General features: G+C 41.7%; 6 protein-coding genes across 6 annotated transcripts; 2 read left to right on the forward strand and 4 right to left on the reverse strand.

Moving 5' to 3' along the window:
• Positions 1-952: 952 nt before the first annotated feature.
• On the forward strand, positions 953-2,017 carry EAE98_009109 (uncharacterized protein; the record flags this gene model as incomplete). The annotated part of the gene is made up of 1 exon (XM_038956730.1): positions 953-2,017. The coding sequence occupies one exon, from the start codon at positions 953-955 to the stop codon at positions 2,015-2,017; it is 1,065 nt and encodes a 354-aa protein (XP_038806796.1).
• Positions 2,018-2,252: 235 nt separating this feature from the next.
• Positions 2,253-4,164, reverse strand: EAE98_009110 (uncharacterized protein; the record flags this gene model as incomplete). Its single annotated transcript, XM_038956731.1, has 4 exons — positions 2,253-2,296; positions 2,350-3,516; positions 3,567-3,853; positions 3,904-4,164. 4 exons carry the CDS (start codon positions 4,162-4,164, stop codon positions 2,263-2,265), a joined length of 1,749 nt encoding a protein of 582 aa, XP_038806797.1. The 3' UTR covers positions 2,253-2,262.
• Positions 4,165-6,492: 2,328 nt separating this feature from the next.
• Positions 6,493-8,575, reverse strand: EAE98_009111 (uncharacterized protein; the record flags this gene model as incomplete). The annotated part of the gene is made up of 3 exons (XM_038956732.1): positions 8,035-8,575; positions 7,729-7,938; positions 6,493-7,679 (listed from the first exon to the last, which is right to left on the reverse strand). The coding sequence occupies exons 1-3, from the start codon at positions 8,282-8,284 to the stop codon at positions 6,493-6,495; spliced, it is 1,647 nt and encodes a 548-aa protein (XP_038806798.1). The 5' UTR covers positions 8,285-8,575.
• Positions 8,576-9,105: 530 nt separating this feature from the next.
• On the reverse strand, positions 9,106-12,017 carry EAE98_009112 (uncharacterized protein; the record flags this gene model as incomplete). The annotated part of the gene is made up of 2 exons (XM_038956733.1): positions 9,106-10,499; positions 10,556-12,017. 2 exons carry the CDS (start codon positions 12,015-12,017, stop codon positions 9,106-9,108), a joined length of 2,856 nt encoding a protein of 951 aa, XP_038806799.1.
• Positions 12,018-16,943: 4,926 nt separating this feature from the next.
• EAE98_009113 (uncharacterized protein) lies at positions 16,944-18,187 on the forward strand (the record flags this gene model as incomplete). Its single annotated transcript, XM_038956734.1, has 4 exons — positions 16,944-17,039; positions 17,183-17,351; positions 17,570-17,991; positions 18,077-18,187. The coding sequence occupies 4 exons, from the start codon at positions 16,944-16,946 to the stop codon at positions 18,185-18,187; spliced, it is 798 nt and encodes a 265-aa protein (XP_038806800.1).
• A 534-nt stretch (positions 18,188-18,721) lies between these two features.
• EAE98_009114 (uncharacterized protein) lies at positions 18,722-19,146 on the reverse strand (the record flags this gene model as incomplete). The annotated part of the gene is made up of 2 exons (XM_038956735.1): positions 18,722-18,907; positions 19,036-19,146. The coding sequence occupies 2 exons, from the start codon at positions 19,144-19,146 to the stop codon at positions 18,722-18,724; spliced, it is 297 nt and encodes a 98-aa protein (XP_038806801.1).
• Positions 19,147-19,475: the final 329 nt, after the last annotated feature.

A 19,475-nucleotide genomic window follows, 5' to 3' on the forward strand; every position in this document is an offset into this window, starting at 1 on the left:
AGCTGTCTCTTCGCAATGGTGTATTAAAAAGCTTTCAAGATAGCTACAGTGACAAGACAGGTACAGTGACCTGTAATTGATAATGTTCCTGGTAGGACTATCTATAAGGGAAGAAGCATATGTGAATTGGCTATGCGTTCCTCGATGTTGTCGATCAAATAGATAATAGATTACAAAAGTTATAATAAGTACAACGATATGGGAGTAATACACTGTATGCTCTTAAATCAAGAAGTGGGAAGGACAGATCGTTTTATATATGAAAATTTTTGAACAGGAAGCTAAGAATCGAGCTATACAAAATAGTCTCCTTTCAGCGCGAGGAAGCCATCACTACCCACTTTAACACGTGCTCCTCCTCCTAACCCTATTCTAACCCTTAGATCGTCACTCCCCAATTCTGCAATCTGGCTTGAACATGGTGGCTTCCTTGGGCGGATGCGACTTTGAACATTCGAATACGTCACCCAAAGATTTCCACTTGCCATCCGAAGTCTGTTTACCTCTTATCCCAACTCACTTTTTGTTCTAACTCCCTCCCCTATTTTTGGGATACCCACTCGATGCGCTAGCCGACGACATCTCTCTCCGGCTCACAAAGAGCAGTCCAATCTCAATGACTCCCTCAGTATGCAAAACGAATAGAATGACAGGACTGGAGGAAGTCAATGCACGATGGTTAGCAAATGACTCCTCACTGGACAATTCTTTCTAAACCAAATGGATTATTCGACACGACTTAATGAAATGCGTCACGCCAAAGAGCAAATGACTCTTTACTGAAAGTTCTTTGTGAACAAAACAATTTGATTTCCCCCAAGTAATCTTTTTTCCCCTCCTTCCATACCCTCTTGACAAACACTCAACATTTATAGAAAACTAACAACAGATATCCTCACACCCTTTCCAATACAACAGCTTTCCAAGCACAAGTACAAACTCGGTATTCATCATGTCGACATCCTCTAGCAAGACCTCAATAAACATAAACCTCAACCACCTCGAGGGTAACTGCCTACGTGACCCGAAACTCCAAGACCCCGCTGAAGCCATCATCACCGCTCGCTTCAACCACGGTTTCGACCCAGATTTACCCATCTTACCCCTATGCATGCACTCGAAAGACAGGGATGTGAACAAGACGCCAACGGAGCTCAGTAGAGATGACACCAACAAGGGTTCCAGCTTTCATTCCGAGGGGCGAGAATGGAATAAAGATGGGGAGGTTAGTTGGGCGGTACTCTCCGGCTGGTACCCAGCGTGCAAAAAAGAGTACGAGAAAGATTTTCACGAAGGTTATCCGCGCAAATTTTACATCACGGCTATGCTGCGTCGACACTGGATAATGGTAGGGGAAGAGAACAAAACGCCACGGGGAAGAGAGGAAGCAATGGAAGTAATCAGACAAGCCGGATCGAGATTTGACAGCGAATACTGCGATGAGGTTCAATACTGCGATGAGGTTCGAATTTATAATATTGCCCAAAACGAGAGTTTACACATGAACAAATTGGAGAGAGCGCTAGGCGAACACATAACGGCGAACAATGAGACCATGGTGAGAACACAGGGTAGACTTGGAGCATTTATATTGGAACAACAATCGAAGATCGATTCTGACCAAGCTTACGAGTCGGCCTACGCCTCGAGCAGAGATCCAGAAAACCGCCTTATGTACGGCCCAGCTAACTACCCGGCTTGCAACCCTCCTTCAACGCCAACCTCCGTATCCGCAGACAAATGCCCCTCAACGTACCCCGGAGAACGGCATTCACAACCTAGCAGTCTCCATGGAAGTCAAAGTTCTCACAAATCCGCGCACGGAGAGTCCGGAGAAGCTCGCAGCAGTAAGAGTGGAGAAGCTCACAATAAACCCATGCGTGCTCAAAGCGCATCCGAAATATCTCGTAGACACAGCAGTGAAAGAGCTCGTCCTCAAGTCGAACCTGACATCGAGAATTTCAGAGCACCTTGCACCAAGGGTAGTACACGATCTTTTAGTCCATCCAACTTTTAACCCCTATCAACCTATAAGATAGGCCCAGGTCTGCTACCCAGCATTTGGATCATAAGATAAGAGGGCGGGGGAACCTTGATTAATATTGGGATTTCGTGTTTTGTTTATGCCTGGCTTTTAACTTTCCTTATGTATACTTCTGTTTTGCGAGATGGGTCAAGCGGTGTGATGAATGCCTTTTACATCACGATGGACTGTGGAAACCCAAATTCATGTGTACACTTACCATACAATTTAAGCGTGATTTAAAGAAAGATTAAACCTGCCCTCATCTCCTTCCTACGTAGAGTTAGCATGAAGATAACAACATGAACGCCTTTGGCGGAACTTACAATAAGAAATGCGATCCTATTATCGCTGCCAACACCAGGCCCACAAACCCGGATTCCAAACTGATTCCATCGGAAGTTGTTACAGTTGAGGATGCGGAGCCTAAGCTCGAACTGCTTGTCGAAGTCCCAGTTGACGTTGACGTTGCGTTATCCATACTCATGCTAAAAACGGGTGTTGTAGGACAATTTGCATCGTATAATGATGGGTTTGCAGCATTTGTGCCAGTCTGGTTATTGTATGCCAACCTGATGAGCGTATCCTCTGCGGCGTCATACTTTGGCCATCCGTAGTTCGTCAAGCCATTTTCAGGATTCTTGGCAAACGCAGCCCATGCGCCACGCATGTATTTTCCGATTGCTATCTGTTCGGTTGTCTCGGGAGGATTGGCAAGGTTTGTATCAAAAAGAAGGGGGATTTCGGCGGCATGCCATGCACCAGCATTAGGAACAATCATTGTGTTGGGAAAGGAGCCAAAGTAGCGATAACGCCATGTGTTAACATTGGCTTGGGTTGAGTAATTTGCGCGGTAACCACTCGGGCAAGTGAACCCGAGTAAATCGATAAGTTCGGCAGCTGCATCTGAAGTGCTGACTCCTTGAAGCGCATTTGCGGTGACGAATAGAACGGCTTCCTCGTCATTGCTTCCAATTAAGAGGGGCTTACTTGTGAAGTTGCCGGCTAAGGAGCGTTCAGTGTAGTTGGAGAACACGACAATCTCATCGACGGTGGGCAAGAAGCTTCCCAATATACCAAGAGATCCAGGGGAATCGGTGGTGGCAGATATCCCGCTGAGAATTTCCGTTGTACTTTTGGTACGCATACAACTAGTAACGTTACTAGCGGATTCGCCTCCACATCCCAAAGCTTGGCTCACATTATACCAGGCTGTGGTGACATACTCAGCTGTGCTTGGCAGACCCCAACTCTGTGCTGTGCCAGACTCTTGAATGAGACCAGCAACAATGGGGTCTTGCACCCAAGCATAGTTGTAGAGATCGACCGATGCTGAACCAGCACTTTGTCCAAACAGAGTGATCCGGGATGCATCACCACCGAAATTCTCAATATTATCACGAACCCACTCAACGGCCAGCCTTTGATCTAGGAGTCCCACATTAGCAGGACTGTCGGGGCTACCCGAAAATCCAAAAATGTTCAGTCGGTAACTAGTTTTCAATCAGCATAATTCAAGAGTCTGAGAAGCTTGAGACTTTACTTGAAGGTTACCACAATTACATCCTCTTGTTCCACAATGTATTGTCCATTGTATGCTGGGGTGGCGGAAGCTCCACCACTGAACGCTCCTCCGTAAATCCACATTAATACGGCCTTCTTCGAATCACCACTTTGTGGTTTCGTCCACACGTTTAAGGTCAAGCAATCCTCGCTTTGTGAGGTCAAGTCTCCAAGTAGGTTCAGTATTCCCAACCCTGTTGAAGTAACATGTGACTGCGCGACGACGGTAGCATTATAAGTGGTAGTTTGGGCGGGACATGTATAGCCCTATCGTTGTATTAGCAACTGTCCAATGCCTCTAGGGAGTTTTTACTTACAAAGTTGGTACCATTGATAGTCGTAGTACCATTGTACGCAACTGGCGCAGCAAATCTCAAGTCCCCAACAGGTGGTTTGGCGAACGGAATACCTAGGTACTCGGAAACTTGCGAGTTATTTAGACTAGGATGTCCATTGACTGGTCCACTGCTTGTCTGAACAGTTTGTCCGACGGTCCAATTCGATTGACGGCTCTCCAAAAGAGCGGAGGCATTTGCAGATACTGCAATGGCAGAGATCGACAATATTGAAAGCTTCATATTGAAATAAAGAAGGAAACAAGGAAAGAGTGAGAGATGGTGATACAAACGGAGAGGGTGAGAGGAGAGAACAATAGACGGATCACAAGTCAGGAAAAGGAAAGGCCATCTTATAAGAAAATGCTTACGACAGTCAGGATGATGTTCACCTGCATTTAGAATTCGACTACTGTCTACCTTTTGGAGAGAAGTTAGAGGCTACTCAAACCTAGGCAAAGGAGCCGTCATGTTCAGCATCTACGAGTAATGGCGGTAGTATGGTACATCGTATACATCGTATACTTCGTGTTGCGGCTTCCAAGTTCCCATGAGTGCTCTTGCCGAGACCATCTATCATAGTGGCTGGGCGTGCAGTAGTCTTATCTGCATGACGGGTCTAAGTAAAATGATCGTTCTTTGTCAGATGGATCAAATGGATGGTATCGTATGTGATTGGATGGCATTGGATGAAGTGCTCCAACGCTAGTCACGTGTCACGCTTGCACATCAGACACCTTGGTTGACCTTACTTTTTTATATGTTTTAAAGTGCGTGCGGGCGTGTCAGAAACCTTGATTGCTTCTCGATGTCTTTTGTACTAAGTTTGCTGCCAATCTTTGTGTTACCCGCCCATTGATATCGAAGCATGCCGTCATGATTGTTAAAAATACTTATTTATTGAGTTTATGTCGATTTTACTTTGCACGAGTAGATGATAAATGCGGTCTCGTGTTTTACCCATCACCCGTGCGCCAAGAAAATCAAGTCCGTCCCAGTCTAACGACAACTATAATCCATTTTCCAGCGCTCGAGCGAACGCGCCTTCAAGTTGTTCTCTCGTTTGTTCTCGTCGCTCGCTTTTATCCCTCTTATATACGAGCTTTATCTGAGCACCGAGCTATTCGTGGGTTGACACTAAACCCCATCATCTACTAGCACACGGAAGGAAGGAGCCAGCCTCCGCTAACGAGATGTTAAATTCATCCTCGATTGCGGGGGTAGCTCTCCTTTCAAAGTTTCAATGATCGTTAATTGACATCTATAAGTTTTAATTGTTCTAAGATAACAATGTACCAAGCAATAGTCAACTGGCGCTCCGTACCGGTAGGTTGGTTATTGATGTTGATTAGGATCCTACATGTCATCTCGCAAAGTAAGTGCTTAATTGTCCAGAGACACGGGAATGATATAAAGAAGAACTTCTATATTGCAACAGACTGATTTTTCTTTACTCCTTATCACATGATACACAACAGAACGCTTCGATGAATTCCGGTCGCAAAAGAAAGAGAAAATGAAAAGAAAAAAGAGTTCATCATCCCGGGGTTTCCTTGATCAATATATAATGCATCATTTCGGCAACAAGTGAAGATCCAACCTCCCGTAACACAAGATCCGCGAAGCAACTTTATCCGAGATTTTTCTTCGCCGACAACTTCAAATCGGATGCTCGTTTTGAGCATTACTATGGACTCTTCTCACACCGCAAGTCACAGCCCCAATAGCCATCATCAAAGAATCGGGATTCACGCATTCACTTCCATTCGTGATCAAATTATCCACAGGAGAGTCATCTTGTAGATTCACAAACCTAGTCATTCTATTCTTCAGCTGATTGCAATGTTCACCCAAGAGCTCAATTCTCCTTCACCCGTACCTGTGCCGTATATTTGACATGTAGTAGCATCCTACAGAATCCACCACAATACCCAGCTGATATCTCAAACATTGGAAATCCATGCATTTCATCACCCTCGTACATACTGTTAAACTTCAATACTCCCCCTAGACTGATCACCATCCTTGTTGACTTATTTGACTGACTCCTAGATTCCCAGCTCTCAGCTTGTATTCCCCCATACATGTCCATCCCATTCATATCCCTCTCCCATCACCACAACCCCAATACCAACACCAACCCTCAAATCACCAACACACAACCAAGCCAACCAACTCATATAGATACAAATTTCAAACACCAGAATTCCAATCTAAACACCAGGTCTCCTCTGTCGCGAGTGAGATCCAATCCAAACATTCACATCACTTCTCTAAGACTGGTATCACACCATACTCCTATCCTCATATCTCGCGATGAATTGCGTAAAGTCAGATCAAGCATCCATTTATTTATCCTTGAGGACGGTAAACAAAACGAATGCAACACCACAACTATACCGGGTTTACTCTCACAGCATTGTACAAAAGAATCCGGCAGCCATCTTAATTTTGCCTTTGTTCTATACACCAACCCCGAACCCGGAATTATCAACCCTAAATTTCGAGAATCTCTTCTCTCCATATTCTTCCTATTCCCTCCACTCTCTGAATCACACCCCACCACACACTTTACTCACCCAGAAACCCTCTACTCAGATTTCTCCCCCTTTCCCCACTAACAGCATCCAATCTCACAGCCACCAACACACATTCCCACTCCGCCTTCCCACTGACCAAAGCCTGTCCTCCCACTCCCACTCCCATCCTCGCTCCTTGCACAGCACCCCCATGATTTTGAACCCTCAGCCTCCACTGTCCCGATTTCACAATCCAGCTTTCATCTTTCATTGCTCCTGAACTTACATCCATATTTACCGGAAGCGCAATCCCATCTCCTATTCTCCTCTTCTTGCTATTTCCTTGACCACCCACACTAGAATTCTCATCTGTAGCCCCATTCAAATCAACCACCTTCCCATCACACACCACCCCACAGTCTTCTCCAACAACCACTTTTACCATCTCCTCACTCAGCCCACTCTTGCCCGGACTAGCTGGCTCGCTGCTCGCGCCACCATTTTTCATCAATAATCCCAAGGGCTGCTTAACTGGCAAATTGAGTTTCGTAGCAACAACCTCCAACAATCTACCCATCCGTATTTTCGTTTCTCCGAAAAATTCCAAGCGCATAGTATCCCAGTGAAGCAATGTAGCCGAATCACCTATTTCGAGAACAAGCTCGGAGGGCGATGAATCGGCAAAGGGGCGTTGATAGTTTACGTATCCTACAGATGATGTTGGGGATGGGTTTGAAGAGGTGAGAGGTTCAGTAGAGGGAGCAGTAGATGGGGATATATTTGTTAGGATAGAGAGGCCAGATTGTCTGATATCCGCGAGTCGAATTGTAATTTCTGATTTTTTGCGTAGTAGATTATAAGAAATGGAATAAGGAATCAATTTTTGTTCGAGACCTTTAAGATGGAAATATCGACAATCCCGTAAGAGTTCAGCACGATGTTCTGGACTACGGATTTCAAGTGGGTAGCCACGGAGAAGATGAAGAATTTCGGAAAATGTCTTTGAAGAGCGGTTGGGTACTGATGGGGGGAGGATAGATGGTGGTCGAAGAAGACCTTCTCTACTTAGGCCAGGAAATATCTCAGTAGGGGAGCTGAAGAAGAAGAAACTGAAGCCCAGGGAGAAGTAGTTTGGACTGTTTCCGGGATCAGAAAATATCTCGCGAGGAAACTGGAATTCTCGATCTCCAACTGTTATGAAGATATTTTCTTCATAGAGTTGAGAAATCAACCTTGGTACTGTCTCATGTTAACTAAAATCGACAAGTAAGGGGAGGGAAAGACAAACATGAATAGAATTGAGCATCGGCAAATAATTTAACAAAATGACTCGCATCCCTTGGTGCGACATGGTATCCTTGCAAATGAAGTGATATATCTTTGAACGTGATGGGATCCCGATCGATATAAAGGGTCCTGATAGCTGTATTTGGATCTTCTCCTCTCTCTTCCGCTGACCTCAATTGACATTGAAAATATTGGGAAAAGTATGAGGGTGCTCTAGGTTTCTTAGCTGGTGTTCTCATTCTGAAATTTCTTGTCCATCCAGAATCTTATCCTCAGCAAGAAAGTGCGAAGAAGGAAGAATACATACCATCAGAACTCAAACTAGCACCACTCAACCGAAAAAGTTCCGTCCCGATTTGAATCGGGAAAACCTTTTCATGGGGCAAGTGATTCGGAATGTCTGGATTCAAGATTCTTGCCTCTGCATTCCTCAGTATTCCAGGAGGGTCTACCATTCTCGAGGCTCCTGATGGACCTGAAGCACCCGGCGGTGTGCCTCTCGCAAGATTCGCCTCTCCGACGCCATTGCTTTGCGCCATCGTGGCTCTCTGATCCATACTTTCAATCCAATTGTCCCAGCTCTTGCTCTACTAACCCTTCAGGCCTACAAATCCACAAAGTATGCCTGAACTGTGCTTCCACGCAGAGACAATTGTCCAAAAGTCACACGTGATCAGAGTGCCGGAAAATAGATTCCTTGGGCCAAGATAATCCGTGAATATAATTAGTAGATGCACGATTGCCGCGCAATTTCAATTGATGAAACGAGATTTATCTTTAAATTGCAAGAACAGAACCTCTCGGTTTAGAAAGCGATTATGTTCGGTGTGTTAATCCTGCCCAGTGGCTTGAGACAATGGAAATGAAGCTCAACTCGGAGATAAAGCTGATACGCTAGCCTGAACTAGAAAATACCCGATGACAGATCACATGACTCACACATGGCGTACGACTGTCTCATCAACTTTCAAGGTTTCACTACATTATGGAATGAGATCTAGGAGCATTTAAGGCGGCATTTCCGACGATCAATTTGTCAATTCTGGACGTCACGTCTCAATGTGCAAAGACTTCAAGGCTAAGTGTTTAAATAATTGCATAGAATTGCTTGAATTGCCCATTCCATTCATAAATTCTCCTCACCAGTCAGTCTATGGTTCTAATCTGACACGACCTTGTCCATCTAAAGAAAATGTGGAAGCTAATATAGCAAGCACATTCCTTAACAAACATATCATACAAATTCGTTATCATTTTGCCAATCCATGCATCAATTACAAGCAAAAATATTCGGGTATAGTATGTTTGACTCCCGACCCTGTAATAAAAAGAAATCTAGCCCCATCCAGTCAGTATTCTGTTACGTCGTCCTCTACCTCTACTCTTCTTCATCTTCGACATTCGGTCGACTACCACCTGTAGTTCCACTTCTCGCTCGGCTTGCTGGTGCGCTACCGACTAAAGTCCGACCAGGAGCAGCTTGTGATGTGTTGCTAGCAGTCGAGATGGAAGCTACACCGGCAGATTGTTGTCCTACTGAATATGATGGGTATAGTGATGTCGACGATGGTATACCAGCCCCATCGGGTCCAATTTGGCTTCTATTCGAAGCAACGGATGCGTTACGTCCGAGTTGACCAGATAAATTTACAGGGAATGGTGCATGTTTTTGATAACCACTTCCACTACCATATGAAGAATTGTACTCAGTAGAACCTGAAGCACCTTCATTCATGAAAGAATTTCCATAAGTTCCTGATCCTGAAGGCTCGTCTATTGTAACGCTAAAACCAGGAGATGACTGGAATGCATTCGGTGGTAGATGTTCTCCAGGCTTTCGTCTACCTCGGGTGCTTGCTCTCTTCATCAGAGATGTCCTTTGATTGCTATATTGGTGGTCGAAATTATTTTCTCCCAAGGTCGACATATCATCGTTGTCGTTGTAACTGTTACTATGTGCAAAGTCTAAACCAGGTCGTCTTGCATTCAAATGTTCCGCGGCCTCTTCCTCAGTATCTATTGGACCAAGATCTGGATTTGTATTTTTCAGAGATTTCGTGGGTATGAGGCGCTTTGAGTCTTTGGTGGTTGATGATTTATCCCGTGCTTCGGCGGCCCATTCATCTGTTACAGAGACAGAGTAGTTGGGGTTGGCAGGTCCACCGAGAGCATCTCCACCACCTCCAGGAGCGTTGATTGGAATCTTGCGCAAGGCCAAAACAAGAGCACACATGAATTTGGAGCGACGAGCAGCGCGAACTGTTTCGTTATGCCAATTAGATTTATGCCTGATTTCGACCTTGAGTTGAAGCTTATCCATGTTTCCAATGCCCACAGCCTCCAATACAATGTCGGATTGAAAGTCACGAGCATTGTCTGGATGACGAACAAAATTTTCCATTTCTGTGCGTAGTAGTTCAATATCCTCGAGAGTGGTATCAAAGGAAATGAACATGTCGAGTTGTTCTTTCATCGCCTTGCTACGAGTGATGTTCTCGACCCAAAGGTTGTTGAGGACAATGTTAGGTACCTGTACCATCTTCATGTTGTCGATGCGTTTAAAAATGGTGAAAAGTAAGGAGATTTGTTCCACAACAAGGTATTCGGAACTGATATCGACGCGATCACCGACATCGTATGGATGTTTGACGAAAAGGAAGATACAAGAACCAAGGAACTCCTGGGTAGTGGCAGCGAAAACGAAAGATAGAGACAAGAGAGTTGTACCGGCAGTTGTCAATGTGGCGAGGAAACCAGTATCTTGGAAGGCAACTATTCAAATGATTAGAGTGTGACCCTGCGGTTGAAATTTTGAGCTTGAAACTTACTGTAGGCGAAAATAACAATAATGAGAACGATAATGAGTAAGACCTGATCAAGAACACCAATGGCCTGTCCAACGTCTCTCATGCTGTTTGCAATTGATTTTCGGTCGCGGCCAATATCCACTACTTTCATGATCATCTCATCAAGAGAGATATCGCCATTTCCATCATTATCCAAAGCTTCAAAAATTTCCTCAGCTTCCATCTTGCGACCAGCGCCGAGGACCTCTTCGAGATCTTCTGCAGATAAAGAATCCTTGCCTTCCACAACGAAAGACATCCATAAACGTCTCGCCAATGCCTCGGAGGATTTGGTTTTCTCAAGTGCTTCAATAACGACAGAGTGAGCAGAATTGGGGTTGAAAACTTGCTTTCCGGTAATCTCAGATGCAATATTTCCAAAGACTGAGGTCACTTTGTCACCAAAACGGCCAATGTCTCCAATAAGCTTCATTGGCGTATTTGAACCGGATCTGTTATGTCCCAATAGTCTTCTGTTCGTCTTTTGAAGGACGGCTTCGATACTATCACTGATGATGTAGTCTTCTTCTGCAAATTCGGGGCAGTACATGGGAAACAGAGTTCGGGATGCTTCGTAGAGGAGACCAAGTAAGTGGATAAGGTGCTTTGATTCTTTGATACGTCCATCGAAAGAGCGTCGGTGATAATTGACACTGATCAATTGGACGATGAGTTTCTCTACCAAGAGTAAGATTGTAGAAATCAAAGTAGGTACCAGAACACGCTTCATCGTGTTGACCCATGGATCCATGGTGCCATCATAGTCTTTGCCATTTTTGTGTAGCTTATTCAAATCTTTAGTCGTCAAAGCCGTGAAGGTGACCAAGCTGGTAATGGCCCATCCAACCAAGGATAATGGAATTTCTAAAGCTCTCAAGATAGTTGCGTACTTTCGAACGCCAGTGCTGACAACTCCGCACAAAAACATGAAGATGTATGGTATGGCTTTAGAGCATAGCTTCGAAACCCAAATACTAAGCCAGATGATCTCAATCCAAGTGAAGAACAAGTATAATTTCATTTTTCCAATAGTTGCCGTTGGGTACAAGACAGCGAAAACAACGATTGGTGCTGCGAGTATTATACCAATTGGCGCAACGTAGAACATGTAGCGAGTGACCACGGAGAAATGAATGATTGTGTTGTAAAATCTGCCCAAGCCATTGACAGAAACCTCCTCTCCGTTTGTTCCTCTTCTCGAGGGATGGACTTTCCTCCTGCCGGCTATTCCTCTTCTAAACATTCCTTGCTTCTCATCTTCTTTGCCAGAATCGTTTTCCGAGCTTCCTGCCAGTATTCCTTCTCCAGGCTTTCGTGCGCCTGTGGAAGAGGCTCCAGTTCTCACTTGTGTGAGGGGGATGTTTTCGGTCATATCGCCGCCGTCTATGGGCTGAAAGCCACGCCGCGAGAAATCTGTTGGTGATCGAGGGGAACGAAGTGACATTTAATCGAAAAGTTGGGTGTTCGTGTGGAGAAAGCAAGATATAATCGCAGATCTTTCTGGAGATCTGAGATTGAATCAGTGGCGGGGGAGATAAAATTCCTTGTGGAATGTTGCTCGTCTCAAATTTCAAAGTAAATTAGAAATAATAATAATAATAATTGGCCCAAATTGTGCAAGTGGTGAATCTCAAGAGAGAATTTTAGCAAATCTCAATCAATTGATAGTCTGCGAAACGAATGTATGAAATCAACTGATTCAATGGATGGCCGTCCTTCGTATAATAACTCGCGTCGAGCGTGTTCGAGGGGTTTTGATCAACAATGCGAAGAATAATCAATGGGGCAGAGAGTATTCTGCTAGTTCCAACGGAAGAATTGGAACCAACTATTTCAATAATGAAATGAAGGAAACAAAAGCCCAAAAGGTTGAAAGGAAGAAAGAATCACGGTTGAATGGAGTCTATTAAAAGAATTGAAAGAAGTTTTCTTCGGAATAGAAATTCGATTCGTGCGTATCGATTTTTTTCTCTTCTATGCCGTTTCTTGAGGTAACGAGAGATCTAAGAGCAGAAACGGGACATACGAGGTAAAGATTGACAAGAAGAGAGGAGACCGAAAGAGCCCTTGTGGAGAAAGCTGAAGATATGTAAATCTCGTCCCTTGAGCAGAAGAAAAATGGAGCCAAAGTCGAACAGGTCGAAAGGGACGAAAAGAGTCGATAAGTTATTATAAGTTGAGTTTAATTCTCTCTCTCGACCTACCTGGTAGCTAGCTACATACCATCCATACCTACCCAGGTAGATAGCTAGGACCTAGATGCCATCTAATAATATTCTTGATTGATACTGGGGTTCAAGTTCAACATTTTGTCTCAAGGCACGGAACATGATCAAGGGGGTAAGGACCACAAGAGGGGGTCAAGCATGGTCAAGAATGGTCAAGATTCAAGAATGGTCGAGAATGCAAGGTACAGATAGCCATCCATCACGATCCATGGTCATGATAGCCAATAGGCACTTCCAACGGGCCACCACGGCCACCACGGCCATCCAGAAATACGAAACACCAAACACCAAGAAAAAAGGCTTACTCGGTACAACGATTCAACCTCTAAGATCATAGTAATATCATAGTAATATGGTCGTTCGAGAAGGCTAGCGTGCTCATCCATCCTCCTGAAAAATAAATTGACCACGCAAAGAGAGAGACATCTGGGACAAAAAACGAAGAATGTGTAAGGAACTACTCAGGTAGGCAAGCGGGTCAACTTCCTAATGGCCTTACGAGTTTCACGATGGGGGGGTTAAGGGGCTTCCTTGGTAAGATTGTAATTTGTACATTAGTCACTTCGTATACGGGACATGCAATGATGACCATGAACTAGGAGAAGAATTTTGCATGTGTCGTATGTGTACTCTGTAGGTAATTGGTGCATCTTCAAGATTGAGAGAGTAGAAGTGTGAGGGTTCTTAAAGTCTTCGTATGCGGTACTTCATCATCATGCCTCCTCGCCTCCTCGGGTGTTGTGACTCGTCATGATCTTGCTCCATTGTCCACGTATAACAAGTCCGAGTCCAAGTCCAAGTCAAGTCCAACTTCCGCGGTGTGTTCTGCAATGTACGACTTTACGACGTACCGGTATTCTACGATGTACAGTCCGTCTCCATTTTACCCAAATCGAACCTAAGAAAAACAAACTACTGAACAGTGCGGATCTCCCAATGTACAAAGCCGCTTCCCGATCAAATCACGAGTTGGACGCGCCGATGATATAACCGATATCCCTACATCTTGCACAACCCTGTATCTTGCACACTTTTATTTATCAAAACAAAAATGGATTATAAATCGAAATATCATTATAATTACTTCGAAATTATTTCATGAAAACTTTGAAATTACTTTTATATAATAGTAAAGTTTTGAAAGATTTAAGATATCAAATAAAATATTGATTGATTTAAAACAATATCAATTTTAAATACTGATAATTCAAGAAAAGATTATATTAGAACTTGTTTATAAGATTTTGAAATAATTTATTAAATTATTTTATATTAATATTATCGAGATAAAGTTTAAAATTTCAAAAAATATTGAAATTCAAGTTTTATAGAAGTTTTGAAAAAATATATGATTTTTAAAAGATGAAGTAATTGAAAAATTGTTTTAAAATATCGCTATATATTTTAATAAAATTTAATAATTGAAAATAATTATTTGAATTTTATTTATAAATTGAAATATTTATATAATAGAAAGTATATAATATAATGATAATAAAATTATATAATAATAAAGTTTTAATTAGAAATAATATCTAATTTGATTAAAAATTAATAAAGAGAAAAAATAATATAAATAAAATATATTCATTAAAGTATTTGAATTAAATGGTTTAATATAGTTTTTCAAAAAAATTTAATAAATACTTTTCCAATTTTCAAAAGAATTTATTATTAAAAAAAATCTTCAAACTCTATAATATTTCTAATAATTTTGAATATTAAATTCGATTATAAACTGATATTATAAGTTATTTTATTGAATGTTAATATAAATAATGATTATATGTCTAGAAAATTATATCAAAGAATAAAAAATTTAAAAATATCATTTAAATATAATATTATCTTATATTTTATTTATTAGTATTTTCCTTATAAATAATTATATATATAATTATAATATAAAAAAAACTGTTTATACTTTTTAATTAAAGTTATTATATAAATATCAAAACATAATTAAAATCTTCTAAAAATATTATAAAATCATTGATTTATAATTGATTTTTATTATAAAAAAGATTAATTCAAAAAATTCGAATTATATATTAGTATAATTTCGAATTTTTAATAAAAAAAACTACTTTTCTTAATTATATATATTAGAATATATTAGAATTTACATTTTTTAAAGAAATAAATATTCTTTTTCATTTATAATATTAAATAAATCGATATAAAGAATTTTATATAATGATTTTTAAAATTAAGATTTAGATTTATATATTAATATATTTGATATTTTAATTGATTGATAGTAGAGAGTATATATTATTCTATTTATTTTATAAATTTTGAAAGAATTTGATGATTGGTTGATTATAAATTGAATTTAGAATATTGATGTGAAAAGAAATAAAAGTGTGCAAGATACAGGGTTGTGTAAGATGTAGGGATATCGGTTACATTTTTGGAAGGAAAATGTGGGAAGTTTGGTAGATCCGTCGACCATCTCAGCCACTCCTTTGGGAGCATGACGATAGAGGCTCCAAAATTATCGTGATCTTTGGAAATACCTAGGTAATGCTCCATCCAGTGTGTTGGATCGTGGAAACTTGGATGGAACACAACCCCAGAGTCAAGTGTAATAATATCTTGGAGTCCGCATGTACATCAGTGGAAACATTTCTTAAATGCTTAACATACAGAGTACAATGTATCAGACAGAAAAGAAGATGCAAATTGTGCTTCGATCATTTTAGAGATACCTGGTACTTGTCGGCTATTAGAAAAATTCTGCCAACCACCGTAGGTGGTTGGTAGCATTAACTCTGATATACAGCAACTCCGACACGATCGATTTTTTCAAAAATTAATATCAATTCAACTAAACATTATATAATAATAAATTTTATATAAGATTATAGCTCTTGATTGCCTCTTTAATATCTATTAAAATCTATTATTTTCAATATTGTTGTTCAATTGTTCTATTGAGATCGATATTTTGAATAATTCAATTAATCTTGTTAGTTGAGAAAAGGTATATATATACTTACATAATCATTCCAATGTCGCATAAACTTCGAATCTGAGGCTAATATCGTAATATAATCCCAATATTCAATCCTCAAAAATTTCACAATTAGAAACAAAATAATAGAAAGAAAATCTGGTAACTATATTGAGGTAATCAAGAGCTATAATTCTATATAAAATTTATTATTATATAATGTTTAGTTGAATTAATATCATTTATTGAAAAAATCGAATGTGTTGGAGTTGCTGTATATCGGAGTTGGTGCTATTAATCACTGTAGGTGGTTGGCCATGGGGATGATTAGCCGACAAGTACCTACCTAATGTGTATATTGCTACCTACATATACCTATAATTCACTTCATTAATATACTAACCTCCTTCAATCTCAGGTACTCCATGTACTTTGTACTTTTAATATCTACCTAGTATGCATAATATTAATCTCATCAAATCAAGCCCACATGCAATCAATCTACGGTATGGATGCTTCACAATAATAAATCCTTATCTTGAAAATCATCCTTCGAATCCAAGCCACCACTTGCACGACCTCCCGGTCTCAACATTGGATTCTTCGAAAGATTGTCCCTTCTCGACCATTTCGACCACAAACTTCCAACGCTGTCCACTCAACTCACCACCAACTCATCAACCATTACGTTGAGGATGGTGCGTATCACCAACAGCACTATTCGGTGCCTCTTTCCTAGACCTTTATTAGTCACCTACCCTCGCCAGGCTCATCCTCGCTATTGCGTTCGTTCTCGACCACATTGAACACATAAACAGTGACATACGATGAATCCACAACTCGTCTGGTCTTAAAGTCCCAAACAAGCAAAACCCCTGGCATAAAGTTTGTTTGCTGCGTGGATGCCATGCTTTACCGAAATAGAAAAAATTTGTTCAAATGGTTTTTATCTAGTAAAATCTTTCGTGTTCTTAGAAAACTGTGGTCCATGCCTTTTTCTTTTTCGCAATGCCAAGGAATTCCACTCCGCTCCGTCTACAATCTACAATCTACCTACCTAGTAGGTAGATTCTTATCGATAAACTCCTGATCAAAAAGCCGATGATAATTGACAACCCTCTTTAAAAACCCACCAAATCAATACTCAACAGCCAACAACATACACAACCTAGATCCAAATCTAAGAATGAAGCTCACATACGACCCAGCCCGGGCCAAAACCCTCATTTCAGCTTTCCAATCCGTCTCTGAACGTGTCACCAACGCCGCAGGAACCAGAAATGTATGTTCATTGCCCCTCACCTGCATGAAGCCATCCATCCCTACACGTGCCCTTCTTTCGCATCCTTCCAACGGTTCTTTCTGTTCATCTATCTATATCTGTTTTGTACCATCTGCCCACAAGTATACTGACGCAAAAGCTAGGTAAGATTAGTAGCCGTATCTAAACTCAAGCCAGCAACAGATATCCTGGCTCTCCATGAGCAAGCAAATGTCGAACATTTCGGGGAGAACTATGCACAGGAGTTGATGGAAAAGGCGGAGATCCTACCGAGGAGTATTAAGTGGCATTTTATTGGAGGGTTACAGAGCAGTACGTCTAATTTTTCAATACACACTTCTGTGCTCTAAGTTGTATTCGTCTGAAAATACCAGCGAGATGCTGAGGTCAGAATGAGTCACATGATAGTTTTGGGAGATAGATTGTGGATGCTTTTACACCTGAGTAGGCTTCAAAATCCTGTCTAGACTACTTCCACAGTCCTCACCGTCTCACATGTTCTCAAACCCTCCAACTAACTTCATTATAAGATAAATGCAAGCCTCTCGCCTCCACAGTCTTCAACCTCCACCTCGTTTCCTCCATCGATTCCCAAAAGAAGGCCTCGCAGTTATCCCTCGGACGCTCTCTTCTTCCTATGCCCGCTGACTCGAACTCAAAGCCTTCCCCCTTGAACATCCACATTCAACTCAACACTTCAGGTGAATCCTCGAAATCTGGTGTTTCACCTGGGAAAGACACTACCGAATTATGCAAATACGTCATTGAAGAATGTCCGTACTTAAAATTAGTGGGACTTATGACTATTGGCGCGATAGCTAGAAGCCACATGAAAGAAGGCGAGGAAAATGAGGATTTCAGAGTGTTGAGGGAGGAGAGAGATAGAGTTGAGAAGGAGTTGGGGATAGAGGGGTTGGAATTGAGCATGGGTATGAGTGAGGATTTTGAAGAGGTGCGTTTTTTTTCTTTCATACTTCTAATCTTCTTGTTTCCTTTCGGGAGATTTTAGTATGATATTAGAACTAATGATCCAATAGGCGATTCGACAAGGAAGCGGAGAAGTCAGAATCGGCAGTACAATATTTGGAGAAAGACCAGCGAAACAAGATTTCAAGGTCAAAGAGGGAGTTGAAGAAGAGAAATCTTAGTAGTATATTTTCTATTCGAGAGAATATTTCATTCTTACTCTCCTATATTTTATGAGTACAGAAAGACTCTTTGCGTTGCGCCAACATTGCAAACACCAGCCATATAATCGGTGGGAAACATGCGAGGATCGCGACTTGTAGTTTGTCTGTCAAACTTAGACCTTAAACGGACGAATATTCAATTGAACATAAATGCCAGTCACTACTTGCTTGATGTCACTTGTAAAGCCACCTTCAGATAGATGCTAATGCATGACATGAATTCGTCAACATGTTTCACCTGAGTGATCCGTGCAGAACATGATGCTTTCCAATGCAAAAGTACCGAGTAAAATCAATTCCATTTCATAAAGTCATAAACAAGCTAGGTAACCAGCGTAATGCACCCATCCAATTGTTCCCCATCCAACACGAGTGGGTGACGCATTCCCCACCCGCTCAAACCAAACCCCAAACCCCGCAAACCCCCAAAAATAAACTCATCGTGCGCTCTGTACATCCATCTTGAGTCTTCATCCCCTCCTGGAATGGGGTCTAACAACAACACTCCAAACATTCGAAACAGGCCAATCCGGCACAGATTCCACAGCACAATCCGCCTTTTCCTTCACCGCCGCGCTGGTGCACGGGAACGCTGCCGGAGGCGTGGGAATCGGTGCTGCTGGTGCGGGAAAGGGTGCCGGTGGGGGTGGGTGACATGGACATGTTGGCGTGTTTGGTCTTGAGGAGGGGGTTAGTGTGGGTTTGGATTTAGGTTTGGGTTTAGGTTTGGGTTTGGGAGGCAGAGAGAAAGGGAAGGAAAATGAGAGTGGGAGATGGAGATGGAGATGAAGAGGGAATGAACGTACGGGTTCTCGCATTTCGAATCCTTGGCCTTTGGCGTTGTAGGCAGCGGGTGGTTGTCGGATCATGGCTGGGTGGAGAGTAGTGCGGGGATTTGTATTTGTGGCGGCGACCATGTTTTTGGATTTGTTTTCTGGGGGGTGGATGGATGGATGATGGATGGATGGATGGATGGATGGATTTATTTAATCTTAATTCGATATAATTGTATATTATCCGAGACTCAGTTTGATAATTGGACTTTGATAGATTTTTGTTTGAGTAGGTACCGTAGAAGAAGATGAGGAATTTCGCGGTACGGTTGAGCGATCGTTAAATAAGGAAGAGAGATATCGTGGATACAATTCCAATCACACACGAGGATAAAAAAATAAATACGATAGTAAGCAAATACCACAAAGCCGAATGATTCACTCACCGGGCCCCAAGCACTCTTATACCTCCT

Source organism: Botrytis deweyae (assembly GCF_014898535.1).
Source record: "Botrytis deweyae strain B1 chromosome Unknown BDEW_026, whole genome shotgun sequence".
Classification (NCBI taxonomy): Eukaryota; Fungi; Ascomycota; class Leotiomycetes; order Helotiales; family Sclerotiniaceae; genus Botrytis; species Botrytis deweyae.